Source organism: Carettochelys insculpta, chromosome 12, assembly GCF_033958435.1.
Source record: "Carettochelys insculpta isolate YL-2023 chromosome 12, ASM3395843v1, whole genome shotgun sequence".
NCBI lineage: Eukaryota > Metazoa > Chordata > Testudines > Carettochelyidae > Carettochelys > Carettochelys insculpta.
Genome location: NC_134148.1, coordinates 25,381,269 through 25,396,329, shown reverse-complemented (window position 1 = coordinate 25,396,329; position 15,061 = coordinate 25,381,269). Strand labels below are relative to the sequence as shown.

The 15,061-nt window shown below is 45.3% G+C and overlaps 1 protein-coding gene across 5 annotated transcripts in view; it reads right to left on the bottom strand.

The window, feature by feature from the left end:
• Nucleotides 1-15,061, bottom strand: part of GALK2 (galactokinase 2) — a 99,164-nt gene that overhangs the window by 31,791 nt on the left and 52,312 nt on the right. For all 5 annotated transcript variants that reach the window (XM_075007230.1, XM_075007231.1, XM_075007228.1 and 2 more), the window contains 2 exons: nucleotides 10,722-10,820; nucleotides 7,098-7,250 (listed from right to left, as the gene is read on the bottom strand). In XM_075007230.1, the coding sequence (XP_074863331.1) occupies nucleotides 7,098-7,250; nucleotides 10,722-10,820 (252 nt within the window). The remainder of the gene's footprint in view (nucleotides 1-7,097; nucleotides 7,251-10,721; nucleotides 10,821-15,061) is intronic.

Here is a 15,061-nt window from a genome sequence, read left to right as displayed (position 1 = left end):
CACTTGCTTGTGACTGCGGCTGGGGGCTGTGTGCTACGCCCGTCCCGCTCGCTGTGACCGCCGGCAGGGATCGGGCTGGAGAGAGCTTCCTCTGTTTCTGCACCGAGGGGGTGAGGGACACCGCCCTCCTTTTATGGAGCCCTGTGGGTCCCTCCAGTTGAGGCCTCTCCGGCACGTCTGGCTGGAGGGCCTTATCAAACAGCAGCATTTTCAGCCGCATTTCTCTATCCTTTCTGGCTCTGGCCGTGAGCTTTGCACAGAAGGAGCATTTCTGGGTGACGTGTGATTCCCTCACGCACCTAATACATTGACTGTGCCCATCAGAGGCCAGCATAGCTTCGCGGCACGACTCACACTTCTTGAATCCTGAAGAGGACATTGCAGTGAGTCTTTGAGCTGTTAATAGGGTACTTAGCACCTTCTCTGTGCCTGTTCCCCTCTCCCGGACTCCAGCCTGCCGCAGCAGGAGGCCTACTGGCCTTCACATCCCCGGGTTGCCTCCACTCCTCCTTCTCGTTACTAAGACTTTCTACTTAATATATATTTTTTTTTTTGCAATAAAGAAACAAACAATTTAACTAAGAACTCTGAAAGAAAACTCTAAAACTCTGAAAAACTCTAAATACGCTGACTCTGCCCGCAGCCTGAGCAGATTCCGTCTGCAGACGATGGCGGTTAAGGAGGAACTGGCGGGGACCGGATCACGCACGTGGCCGGGAGTGCACAGGGGAGCAGCGCGTGCTGGCGCATGCGCGGTCCGGCAGAAACTGCTGGAAAGATCCGATCTGCGGCGCCGCGGCGAGCCCAACACCTATCGTGGAGCACCCACGGGGACACTTGAGGAAGAAGCAAAAGATTTCAGTTAATTTGGCAATTTTTGTTGATGCTTTCTTTCCAATCTGTGCTTCTTTTAGCAAATTCCTTATCAAATGCTTCCTTAAGACAGGTTGTACCATACTGTGGTTTCAAGTGGGGGAAAGTAGCTGAGGGAACAGTTGACATGGCATAGTCATCTGGGTGATCCCAGAGCACTGTACATGATGTATATCATTGTGATTCCCTACTTTTCCTTCTTTTCTTCTGCAAAAATGGCTCTGTGCTTTTCATGGGATGCGAATGAGGGCAATGCAATGTTGGAAGATGATATCACATACCAACAACCACTTGAGGGGCATTTTTCCCCCGTACTGGACCAGTGAAAATGTCCAGACTGCAACAGGGCTGAGGGAACTCTGGGATAGGTTACCACAATGCACTGCTGCAACAGTCAATGTTTGGTGATTTAGTGTGGCAGCAATAAGTAAACTTTGTGAGGAATTTGTGAGGAGGTGAGGAATACTCAAATTGAAATTTATAAAACCCAGTGTTAAAAATAGATTTTAATAAATAAGAATTTATATCATAGTATAGATGTAGCCTCAGGCCCTAACTGTTCCAAATAGGGAACTCATTACCGGATCACTAGGCCTAACACTAGAAGTTGTAAAATCTCTCCCATTTTTGAGGAATATCTGAAACAGAAATTCAGTATCTAGTATCTGTTTCTGTGGTTTAATGATAAAGTCAACAGTTGAATTAAAGATTTTATCCTCTATTTGTTGACAGTAGGTGTTTGACTTCCATTGTATACAAAAGAATAAGAGGCAAATGATGCCCTGGTCAAAGATAACCTATTGCAGGGCACCATAAGAATGGATGAAATGGTCTCTGAGTTGAAGACTGTGGTTGATAACTTTGCTCCTCTGGCATAAGGGAACCGCTACATTAATGGTGGAGATCATCTGTGCTGGAGATAAAAGCTTTCTTGGGATGAGTCTCAAATTGCATGGAGGAACCACAGAAGCTAAAAACCATCATGAAACTTCACCCACAATTTGCACTAAGTGGAAGATGAATTTCTGTGGTCTTGCCTTCTCTAACAAAGACATTTCTGTGGGGGTGGCACACACACATTTATGTACATTTTATATAAAATCCAGCCAAAATACTCCACTGCACACACCTTTCCCTTTGGGGAGAGGATGAGAGAACAAACACGTGACAGATGTTAGTCATGTTGCCTAATGCACTCCTGGAAAGCAGCCAAGGACTACAGTAACAAGCACAATATAAAATCTGAATAAAAAGGAGAAGAATGTATGAATGTTGAAGAGGGGAGAAGGAAAGACAGTGAGGTAATCAAGGATTCATTATATCCTACACCAACCAAAGCATTTGCTAGTGTCTCCACCCACATGTAAATGCCTGCACTGGAAAAAGTAAGGGAAATGAGATTAGAACTACAGTGAAGAATAAGTATCACCATCAATATACCCATTAATAAGAACTACCTACAAAGCTGTGTTGTGAGGCCTAGGTTGCTCTTTCATAGCTCTGTTAACTTATTAATTCTGCTGTGTTAACAATGCTTAAAAGGCAACCCTGCCACTCCTCATCTGCCCACTTTCACCTTCTAAAGGAAGCGAGTTTTTTTCTGTCTCAACAAATTTTTATTGCGCATGAAACTATCCATCTGGGCAGCAGGTGCTTAAAAGTGGGCAGATGTAAACTGTTAGCTTCCTTTAAATCACAAATCTGTGAAAAAGTACTTTTTCAGAGATTATGTCATTGCTAACAGGGGGTGCATCATGCAACTTTCTCCCCCTTCCTTTGCAGTTTGCAACCCAGAGCAACTAATCAAAGCAATTTCTTAAACTGATGTAATTCACCTACCTTGCTTTATGAAACAGCACTTAAGGGCCATGTCTACACTATCCAAAAACTTCGAAATGGCCATGCAAATGGCCATTTCGAAATTTACTAATGAAGAGCTGAAATACATATTCAGTGCCTCATTAGCATGCGGGCGGCCGCGGCACTTCGAAATTGGCATGGCTCGTCCAGACAGGGCTCCTTTTCGAAAGGACCCCAGCTACTTTGAAGTCCCCTTATTCCTATGAGTAGATGGGAATAAGGGGACTTCGAAGTAGGCGGGATCCTTTCGAAAAGGAGCCCCATGTGGACAAGCCGTGTGGCAGTGAGTCGCATCAATTTCGAAGTGCCACGGCCGCCTGCATGCTAATAAGGCGCTGAATATGTATTTCAGCGCTTCATTAGTAAACTTCGAAACGGCCATTTGCATGGCCATTTTGAAGTTTTTGGATAGTGTAGACACAGCCAAGGTCTTACAAATGGTGTATTAAAATAGGGTATATGAACATTCCTGGATTTTCATTTGAATTAGCTTCAGAAAGAAACATGGACTACCCAAGGTAACTGAGTTGCTGTTTAATTACAGTAAGTGCTATATTTGTCATTTCTGTCAAAAGCTATTCACAGAGAGGTTCTGATCCTGACTGCACTGAAGTCAATGGGAATCGAGAGGCAAAGAAACTGGCCATGACCACTGCTGTCTTAAATATACACAAACCATGGTCCTTTCCAAGCAACACCCGTAGTGTGGTTTCCTCTATCAGCCCATATGGGATGCTTAAAAAGTTTCACTGGATTCTCCTCTGGAAAGTTACGTTAACAGCCATCATATGGTATGCTTTCACACTGGTCCAGTGGGCCCCCTTCCTCTTGCAGCCTGCAGAGGGATGAGCATGAGGTTTTATATCCCTTCCACAAAATCTTTTTTTGGATTAACTCTTATAACTCTGGACAGTCTTCTCCACATAAACGTCTTTGAATCTGGCTCAGTTGTTAGCTTCAACAACATAAAGAAGCAGAGTTCCACAATGAAATTATGTAAACTCAGAGCTGAATTCTTTGACCTAAATTTTAGCCACACCAGTGTAAATTGGGAGTATGTCCTTTGAGGCTATGTCTACATGGCGGGTGCTATTTTGCGATATGGCCGTGTCCCGAAACAGCTGCCTGCCTCTAGGCAACTTGCCCATTGTCTCAAAATTTTTTCAAGATAACAGATGCGCTACTGCACCAGCCCTGTACACCTCATCACAGGAGGAGTATAGGGATGTCTCAAAATAGTGCTCTATTTTGGCACAAGGTGCTGTTTAAACAGCACCACATGCCAAAATAGCCTATTTCAAAATCTACTCAAAATAAGCTACGTAATTTAGTTTATTTTGGGGTTAGGCTGTTGTGTAGACATAGACTGCGTAAGCCAGGCTACTCCACATTTATGTCAGTGTAACGGAGAAAGGAGACCCCTCTACTGTTATAACTGACTGAATTCAACTTCAAATATGAATGCTCCCAACCCCTGGGGTTTTTCAGTTCAGAGCCAAATTTGAACTTTCCCAAGACTTAGAGCACTCACATTCAACCCGTATTAAAGAGGTTCAAGCTGTGTATTGGCATCCCTGTCCACAGCCAACTCTGCAGTTTTGGTTCAGACCCATCTCAAAACTTAATAGAAGTGTCTCTTTCCAATAGGGTGACCATATAGTATCTAGTATACTTAGATTTCCAGAAAGCCTTTGACAAAGCACCTCATCAAAGGCTCTTTTGTAAATTAAGTTGTCACGGGACAAGAGGGAAGGTCCTTTCATGGATTGAGAACTGGTTAAAAGACAGGAAACAAAGGGTAGACATAAATGGTAAATTTCCTAAATGGAGAGGGATAACTAGTGGTGTCCCCCAAGGGTCAGTCCTAGGACCAATCCTGTTCAATTTATTCATAAATGATCTGGAGAAGGGGATAAGCAGTGAGGTGGCAAAGTTTGCAGATGACACTAAACTGTTCAAGATAGTCAAGACAAAAGCAGACCGTGAAAAACTTCAAAAAGATCTCATCAAACTGAGAGACTGGGCAATAAAATGGCAAATGAAATGTAATGTGGATAAGTGTAAGGTAACGCACATTGGAAAAAAAAAACAACTACACTTACAATATGATGGGGGCTAATTTGGCTATAACTAATCAGGAAAGAGATCTTTGAGTTATTGTGGATAGTTCCTTGAAAACATTCATGCAGTGTGCAGAAGCTGTCAAAAAAGGCAAATAGGGTGTTAGGTATCATTAAAAAAGAGATAGAAAATAAGACAAGGAGGACGTGACTGCCCCTATATAAATCTATGCAACACCCACATCTTGAATACTGTGTACAGATGTGGTCTCTGCACCTAAAAAAGATATCCTGGCACTGGAAAAGGTTCAGAAAAGGGCAACTAAAATGATGAGAGGCTTGGAACAGGTGCCGTATGAGGAGAGGCTAAAAAGATCGGGACTTTTCAGTTCAGAAAAGAGGAGACTGAGGGGGGGACTTAATAGAGGCATATAAAATTATGATAGGTGTGGAGAGGATGAATAAGGAGAAGTTATTTACTTGCACCCATAATACAAGAACTAGAGGACACCAAATTAAATTACTGGGTAGCAGGTTTAAAACTAATAAAAGTTCTTCTTCACTCAGCACATAGTTAACCTGTGGAACTCCTTGCCAGAGGAGACTGTGAAGGCTAGGTCTATAACAGAATTTAAGAAAGAGCTAGATAAATTCATGGAGGTTAGGTCCATAAAAGGCAATTAGCCAAAGGTAGGAATGGTGTCCCTGGCCTCTGATTGTCAGAGGCTGGGGACAGATGGCAGAAGACAAACTGCTTGATCATTGTCTTTGCTCCACCCCCTCTGGGGCACCTGGCACTGGCCGCTGTCAGCAGACAGGCTACTAGGCTGGGTGCACCTTTGGTCTGACCCAGTATGGCCGTTCTTATATTCTTATATTTCCCTATGCCAAATACAGGATATTCTTGATGGAGAGGGTGGCTTCCTGGCCGCTGCTGCCAAGCAAGTGCAGTTCCCTGGCTGTCCCGTGCCATTGGGCATTAGCATGGGGCTGCGGCCCCATGGGGGAGCTCCACTGTTGCAGGGGTGGCTGCCTTGCAGAAGGCGGTGGGTGGGGGTGGGTACGCCAGTTGCCCCATGCCACCAGGCTCCAGGAATACTGCATGGATGATCCTTGGCTCCAGCAGTGGCTGCCCTGTGGGGGGCAGCTGCAGATCCTGTCTTCCCCACACCTCCAGGCACCGGGATTGGGGCTGCTGTCCCATGGGGGACCTCCCCAACTGCATCATGCATCAGGGTGCCAGCAATGGGGCCGCCACCCTGCAGGGAGGGGCTTCCTAAGCTGTGGAGGGTGGCTGCCCCATGCCTCGGGGCACTGGAAATGTGGCTGCTGCCCCACAGGAGAGCTCTCTGGCTGCCCCATGCCTCAGGGTGCTGGCAATGGTGCTGTCATCCTGCAAATTGGGCTACCTCCCCACAATGGTCTCACCGGCTGCAGAGGCAGCTGCACCGCAAAGGGGCTGCCTAGCACTGCAGGGGCATCAGGTCACCCTTAAAATCTTAGAGTGGGCACAAAACACATTACCCTACCCCACAACACACCATGTCTTTCCTCTATGGCAGGGCCCCTGGCTCCCTCTCCTGCTGCTGCCTGTACTGGCCAGTTAGTACATGCTGCATGTGCTGTCCACACAGCTCCTGATTGATTTTCACCTGCAGATGCAGCTGCACTAAGTTGGGGGAAAGGGCAGCTTGGTAGGGGGAGTGAATATACAGGACAATTCACTTTTATGATAAAGAAAAAGGCAGGATGCCTGCCTAAAATAGAGGACTGCCAAAAACAGGATGGATGATCACCCTGCTTTCTAAGTGACACTTCCAACAATGTTTGAATGTTTCCACGTTATATTCTTAATTAAAGCTTTCTGTTTATCCCAGTAAATATGCACCTATTACTGTACATACATAACTACCATGCAAATATATTTGTTTTTCTCCTCTGCCTTGTCATTAACAGGATTTAATTAGAAGCCATCTACTCGCATTAACTGAAAGTACATTTTGCTGAAAAGGAATTAACTTGGTCTCTCCATCCAGGCCTAATAACCAATACTCTCAATACTGCTAAACCACAGATCCTACAACATGTAACAAGAATCTGATCCCAGATGCCTCACATTTCCATTGAACTCCCTGGGGGTTTGCCTTGCAACAGGGTAGAAGGGTCAGGCCCAGAGAAGATAAAAATGCCAGTTAAAGCAGCACCTGACCTGGTGTTAAAGTAAAACCATGACTGGTCAGGGGCGGAGGAAAGCACATACTTGGATGAAGGTTTCATTAGCGTTTGACAAAAGCCATACAGTACCTTAGTAGCCAGACGACACTCCATCACCCTAATATTGTAATGAGAAGTTGCTGCTTTATTCATTTCAACACAACTGTTAGCAATAACAAAAGCTGCTCCACTTGGAAGTCTCACATCAGTTGCCCTCAGAGGACTGAACTCTATCAGCTTGGCCTATTAAGAGAAAAATGAATGGTCAATTTTAATTTACTAGCAATGCAATTAGCTCAATAAATCAAATACCTTTGCAGACTTTTTTCTCTCAAGAACCCACAGATGGTTAATTGAGGAAACTGACATGAAACAGTAAGAAAAGCTATTTAGCCTCAATGGTCAATTTACAGGAAAATCTGAAGCCCCTTCCTGGGAGCCTGAATATATGGATTCTCTATTAAAAGTCCCTTTGCTGCCAGAGTTTTGCAGAACCTATTTGCAGGCAACTCTTTTCAAAACAACATCATTTTAAAGGGAAGATGGCAGTGGTATTCGGGAAATTGAAATGCTGCTGGAGAGGTAATGGGAGAACCAAATCACAGGGCTACGGCAGTAAGTAAGAACTGAACTCTAAATGTGACAGCTGGGTCCAAGCAAGTTCTAACACCTGAATACCCTACTCCCATCTTGATCCAGGTCCATCCCCAATAACTGCAGTGGGCTACATTTCAATAAAACACCCAGAATGCTCTAGTGGAGAGAGCCTGCCCCTGATTTACAGACCCCAATTTAGCAGAATTCAGCAACAATGGATGCGCCCCCGTTGTTCCCAAAGTCCACTGGGGTCAGTAAAAACCTAAATCCCTCCCACCCAAAAAGTAAAGGGACTTACCTATGCTACGGCCTGGAGCAGCTGCCACCTCCTCCACTGGAGCTGCCACATAGGCCTCCCACCAGGGGTTGGGGTGGGGGGCGCATACATAGGCACATAGCACTCGCACTATGGGAGGAGCACGTGGCGGCTCTGGCAGCAGCTCCACCAAGCTGCAGAGTGACTCCAGCCATGCGTTGCGGAGCCACTCCACCTGGGCTGTCAGGACACCTCTAGCCGTGTTCGGTGAACCACTTCCAGACACGTGTGGTGGGGCCGCTCCAGCCGGGCGCCTCTAGCCGTGTGTGGCAAGGCCCTGCCAGCCACGCACGGTAGGGTGCCAGCCATGTGGTGGTCCAGTGGCTCCTCCAGAGGCAGTTCTGGTAAGTCAGGGGGTTTGGGGGATTATTTTTTGGTTTTTGGGGTGGGGAGGACTGGAGATGGGGAAGCCGGGCAGGGGCAGTAAACCCTCGCATTTAATGGACCTTTGGGAACAAAAGACAAACCTCTCCCCCAGTTGGTCCGTTAAATCAAGGGCTTACTGTCGCTAGAAATGCCAGGCCACCAGACTATTTTCACACAGCCAATTTAGGCTCCACTCCTACCGTGTTTTGCGGGTGAGAGACTTCTGCAACTGCATGGACCCCCTCAGAAGCAGCAAGACCCAGGCAGGCACAGCAATCTGACCATGCATTGCAGAATCATGGTGATCTTGTGCAAAATGACACTCCCACAAACCATAAGGTTTCACTCACTTTTGTTGCTTCTCTGGAATGAGCTCAGTATGCACACTGGAGATTCTTGCCTCCCTCTCTTACAGCCACAAGGTTCGCATATAGCACCCTGTCATTCTGCTTCTAGTTCAGGGATTTCTTTCAATGTTCCACATCCCTCCTGCCAGGGGTGCTGTGTGTATCCCGTTCCCTTCTGCCCTCATACATGGTGTTCTGTGTGCACCCTGTTCCACTCTTCCACCATGCTAGGGGCTCTATGTCCTCTTCCCCTGCCCCCATTTCCCTTGTGACTGTTTCTGTTTTTGCCTACCGGGTGTTTCAAAACTCTGCTCTTGCAGGATTCAGGTGCTCGTGCTCAGAGACTAGAAGGGGCAGGGCACTAATAGCATAAGGACTGTATAACTAGGTATCCAAGGGACAATATCACAGTCCAATTATCACCAAAAGCAGTAGGCTTCTGCCTGCTGGTGGCTAGACCATACCCTGAAATTTTGGAATCGCTTGGCTATGGATTCAAAAGTAATTGCCTCACAGACAGAAACAGAGAAATTCCACCAAATTTAGGGTTCTGCTTCACTCAGTCGATTATTACCACATTTTCCCAGTAATGGGACTAGAATAAAATATTTTCTGGCCTCATAAGCTTGTGGTGAGATATAATATGGATATAGCATTTTGTGCCCTTTGGGTGAACCCCTAGGCTATAAATTCCAGTAACTAAATCGTTCCTGGGATGTCATGAGGAGATGAAATGCACGCCTAGCTCTTACTTTTCACTATTGCATACCTTCTCAGGGATCTGCTCACAGCAGACTGCAGTGCTGTAGGGCAGGAACCCACAACTGGCTTTGGCACTCTTCGTTTACTGCATACTTCCATGAATAGCTACGGCGCTAAACAGGTGGTCACATGCCAATCTGCTTCCAAGCCATGTATTTTGAGTCCCCACCACTGTCTTAGTCTATTGGGATTATGGAATCCTTTGCAAGCATCAAGGGAGAGATTTGCTTTCCTTTAAATGGCCTCTCACTCTGCTCACTGCATTCTGAGCAGGACAACCCCTACCACTTCTGAGCCATATAAAATATTCCCACTTAGACAAAGCCCAGAGGATTGTGTATGTCAGGAAAATGAGTAACTTGCTTCAGCACTGGTGCAGCTGCACACAGTGCTACCAAAAGTATAAGCTGTTGTGTAGATTGGAAGTAGCCCAGAATAGTGGCAACACTGGAGTGTTCGGAATGCATTCATGGTGGACTTATATTCAGTATCTTCAAAGGATGAGCACATTTGCATACAAGTGGCAAATAAGAGAAAATGCTATGATATGGAGCTAAGCCAATATTGCATGCTGTGGAGAGATGAAGTCACCAAGTGAAATTGCAAACATTTTACAATGGATGTCCAATGTAAAGGTTTCTCATGAATGGCTGCATTCATTTCAACAAACATATTTTTTGTGAGTTTTACATCTGACCCAAAGCCACACACACCTTCTTAGATAATAGGTAGATGCCACTATAGAGGATATTTTTGCAGAACTTGTGTATTGCTCAGCAAGCCACATACAGCAGTGCCAATTCATGTGCTTCTCATGTCTAAGAAAGATATCTTCTACATGGTAATCAAACACTGGCATTTTAAGAAATCAAAGTTTGAAAAGTATTTTATAATTCCCCATTGGGTATACAATTGAATCTGAAAGCTTTATTAGAACTGATCTGTCACTAGATGTTCCAATAAAGAATTCTTGTGATAATCATCACAGGGAATACTAGACATTCAGACTTCATAAATGTAGGAATAATTACTCCAAGTTCACTCGCACATCAGCTGACCAACATGGAGTATATTTCTCATCTCTCGTCTTTTCCCATACAGCTCTTCTTTTCTCCCTTCACCTATTTCCATCTCATCTCCTTAGTCCTACATGCCACTCCGGTGTTGAACAGTGGCATTTCTTATACAATGAGGCTCATTTATAGTCTCCTGTCTTCACTTGAGCATGACCGGTGCCTGTACTGTTTTGCTTAGAAATTTCACTTCCTAGGTCTTTAATGTGTACAGTTGTAATGTGTCAGTAGTTTATGCAAAAAAGTCACATACAGTTCCTTCTTCTGCAAGGAATGATATTGACTGATCCATGCCTCCTCCCTCCGTACCAATGTAGCGTTCACTCTTGGTGCAAATTTCTGCAAGTTCCACCTAAGAAAATAATGGAAGCAAAGCTTGAGCCAAGATAAAGGATGCTGCATACGCATTGCTTATACTTTGAACTAATGACAGACTGCAGAGGATTGGCATATACCTCTGAGATCACCTTCCCCACACATTTCTTACACTAAACAAAGCTTTGAATGCCATACAAGTTTGACCCATTCTCACTGTAAGAGGGTTTTGCTGCATAGTCTTTCTCCTTCTTCTCTGAACCATCCCAGGATTTCCCTGACTCCACTAGAGCCACCAGCACTGGACACTTAGCAGAGTTTCCATAACAGTACTACTCATTCCACTCCCTTCTGCCCTCCCCATTTCCACGTCTGCGTCTGAAACTGTGTTAAATACTGACTATAAAGCATATTCCCTGGTCACTTATGGAATCCAGACAATTCACCTTACTACTTAAAATGTGTCAGTTTCATATCTAAAAGTTACTGATTGAAGTTGAACTCATCAGCTTTATGATTCTGCAGTAGCAAGACACTCCGAGTTTCCCATTAGGGACCAGATTCTCCAGTGTTCACAGAGGCAAAATGCCCAGTAATATCAATGGGACTTTAACCTTAATAAAGACTGCATCATCAGGTCCCCACAATAAATCATCCAGGGTCTGGCGCTGTCATTCTTACACTCAGACAACCTGATTTTGCAAATAGCATTGTTGTCATCATGAGGCACCCTTCCTTCCAGGTGCTGTCCTATGTGCAGGACATGAAGCAATGCCACAGTCTAGCCCTTCGAGATGTATGATAATCTCATTTTACAAACTAAAGCCAAGCAAATGGTTAAAGGACCAAATTCTGCCCACGCGCGCGCATGTCCGTCCCCCACTGACATCATCAATGGGAACACCGCACGTTGTTCCGATACTAGATATTGGCCCAAAGTGTTTTTTCAGATGGGTCATAGTTCCCTGACTATTCAGGAGCCTATTGAGGTCCTCGGTTGTTTTGTTCTTAAAGTCCGCTAAATAAATATGCAACTGACTCAGCCCTCCCCAGTGCTAGTTGGCCAGTGGCTCCTTGCCATTCCCTCTGCAACATATTGTCTAGTCTGTGTTCCACTCTCTGAGATGATACCCTAACCTGGGGTAGCCAACCTCGTAGGAACTAGGAGCCTTGGATGGAGTGGAAAGAGCCATGTATGATTTATAGATTGATAGAGTGATAGATTGATAGATCTCAACGCCCTCTTACACTCCCAGAGCCAGGCACCCCCAACCCCACTGTGCTCAAACTCAATGCCAGCAACTCAACGGAGCCACCACCGCCACTGCCACCCTGCACTTCTCCCACCAAGCAATGGGGTGCATGTTCAGAGTGGCAGTAAACATTCCCAGCACAACAAGAAGTCTTGCGGCACCTTATAGACTAACAGATATTTTGGAGCATAAGCTTTCGTGGGCAAAGACCTGCTTCATCACATGCATGACTGGGAGGGTGGTTTCAGAGGCGTATTTAAAGAGTGGAGTCCCAGTAAGAAGGAGGGCCAGAGCGGATAAGGTCTATTCAGCAAGGTGGAAATGGCCCAGTATCAACAGCACTTATCAAAAGAGACAAAAACAAGTCAGATCAGACAGGGGGATGCGAGCCTTTGTCAGAGTCTAATGGGGAAATATTAGCACCCAGGGCATTGAAACGTGGCTTCTCAAAGAGCCATATGAGGCTCCAGGCCTGCTTCTTGGCCCCTCCAGTCCAAATCTCTAACTTCTCTAACCTGTGAATCCCCGGTTATTTTTATGACGCTTCATCAATGTCATAGCGTGTTTTGGCACTGAAAATTAAATGGTACTTTAGAAGGGGAGAGTATAAAAGACGCTTCATAGCAAAGTCATTAAAGCCAGCCCTTGAGGAGCCAAGGGGAATCTCTAAGAGCATTTTATAACAAGTAAAGGGGAATGCTAGCGTGACCACGCACTATCACACGCCAGTCCCAGCTCATTCCATCTAGGACAGGGTAGTCAGCATCAGCCGCACAACAGGGAAAAAAGCAAAAGAAAAAAAGACTGCAGCAAAGACGCAATGTTCTCTTCAAACCAGGAGCAAAGTCAGATTCAGATTCCACGCCAGAGACCTGAAACAAGATAACTGCCAGAGCCGCGACATTAACCAGCGGTGCCACAGAACTGTAAAAGGTAGCAGATAACGGCAGTAAATCACCACACATTCAGGGAGGTATGTGGGCCTGCCTGCTCATTCAGCCAATTTACATAAAGCCACTGGAAACAGACAAAGCTGTGAAGTGTGTGTATCAGACTGTGTGGCTTCCAACTGCACTAACGGCTCAGTGGTACTAATGTAAAATGCTCCATAAACTTCAGGTTGATAAGGAGCTGTCAAAAACCCATTACCAAACTTACTCTTAAGACTGACCAGATAGGAGCTCTTTGAGGCAAACATCAAGGAGAGTTCAGATTGTCAGAGTACCATATTGGTGCCAGAGTGTAAACAGATGCACTCACACCAATCTAAAGCCAAAAGGGACTGCTTTTCCATGGAGTCACAGGATCTTCTGGGGTAATTGACCATTAATGGGACTCAAACAACTAAATACTCTTGCCCAGAAAATAGCAAAGGGCCAGATAAAAGCAAAGTTTTAACTGTTGCTCCTTCATACATTTGAAAGATGAACAACAAATCAGGATTGTGTCTCCGTTGCTTCTTGATGATGTATATAAAAAAGGCACATAGACAGAAGTGTTCCTATCTGCTTGATTTTTTTTTTTGGCCATAGATGCACCAGGAACGTCAAGCCATAACCAAAGTGCCGAAGTCCATGTTCTCCCACTCCCCACCACGTTTTAATTTGTGAATGAAACCTTACCAACATTAATGATGCCCTTTAAAATAACAAATGGCATATCTGCATAGTAAAGGAGACCCCCTGCCAAATGTGTGTGCGTGCTCCATGTGCACGCACACATGGACGCACGCACACGCACCCACACGCCTGCACACGCACCCACACACACCAGCTTGTAGGTTCTTGCACTTCACTGCAGCTGGAACAGTGTATGTTCTCAAACACCCATCTGCTCCCCATCACCAGGGTAAGCCATCCAGCTACAGTGCTCACTCCCGTCTGCTCTCCCAAGGCACAGTGACACCTCCTCACTTATTTTTGCAGCTACCTGAAAGCAATACCAGGCTGGGGTGCAGGCAATGTGTCAGCCAGGCAGTTGTGGAAAGCTGTCACAGTTTAGATGCACATAGCCATCCCATTTAAAAAATCTGATGTAGGTGTGAGCTCTGCTTGTACCCTGAAATATCCATGCATGGATCTGTACACAATAACGTAGCCCAAAATGCAAGCTACTGTGGTATCCGTACTGTACGGTCTGCTCTCAGGCATGTCTGCCAGAGAAACGACTGTGTTTCATTTGCAGACTTCGGGAGGAAGTGTAGCAAAACTCAGTCTAGGCAATTCTCTTTTTGCTTTGTCTGGATACAAATCCTACTGCTTTCTACACAGATCCTCTACTGCTCAACTTTGTATTGCGTATGGTTGTTTACACTTAAAAAAGGGTGGGGACGGGGGCCTTGTAGCTGTGGAATGTTAACAATTAGCACACTGCCACTACTATCCCTTCATGTTTTAGTGATCCATGCCTCGTTAAGCATTAGTTCTTGCTTTGCCCCAGCCTGCCAGCTGTCCAGCTGTGTGCTGGGCATATAGAACTGCTGGAGCCTTGAGCAACATTTTTTTTTTAAAACTTCGTAAGGATTGGCAGGACCACCAAGTAGGACCTGGCAGGGGTGGAACAACCCTCTCCAAAAGACAGCACAAAGTATCCCTGAAAAACTTGTTTTCTAATTTAAATAGGCTCATGCCTAACCAGACTGGCCTTCTACTGGTAGGAGCAGAGGGAATGGAATGGATTGGGTGAAGTAATCATTTGTGCAAAAAGGGTGGTTTTTTTTTTTTTTACTCACTCATTATTGATGCAGTGAGCCAAACATTTGCTTTTTGGTATAACTAGCAATTAGACAAATTCAGAGAAGCGTGACTGTAATACTGGAGGCTGATTGGAAGAAAAAGAACTGTGGCGACACAGAGAGCCATGTCGTGCAGAGATTTTATATTTAGAAATGGGCAGTCTTGTGAATAAACCAATGCGTTTAGAGCGCAGCTCTCCAGACTCCACCTCCATCTGACTTCTTGTGTGATCCAGAGCAAAAACTCTACCTCGTGTAAGAATACCTTACCATTTGCAAACTGCTTTGAGA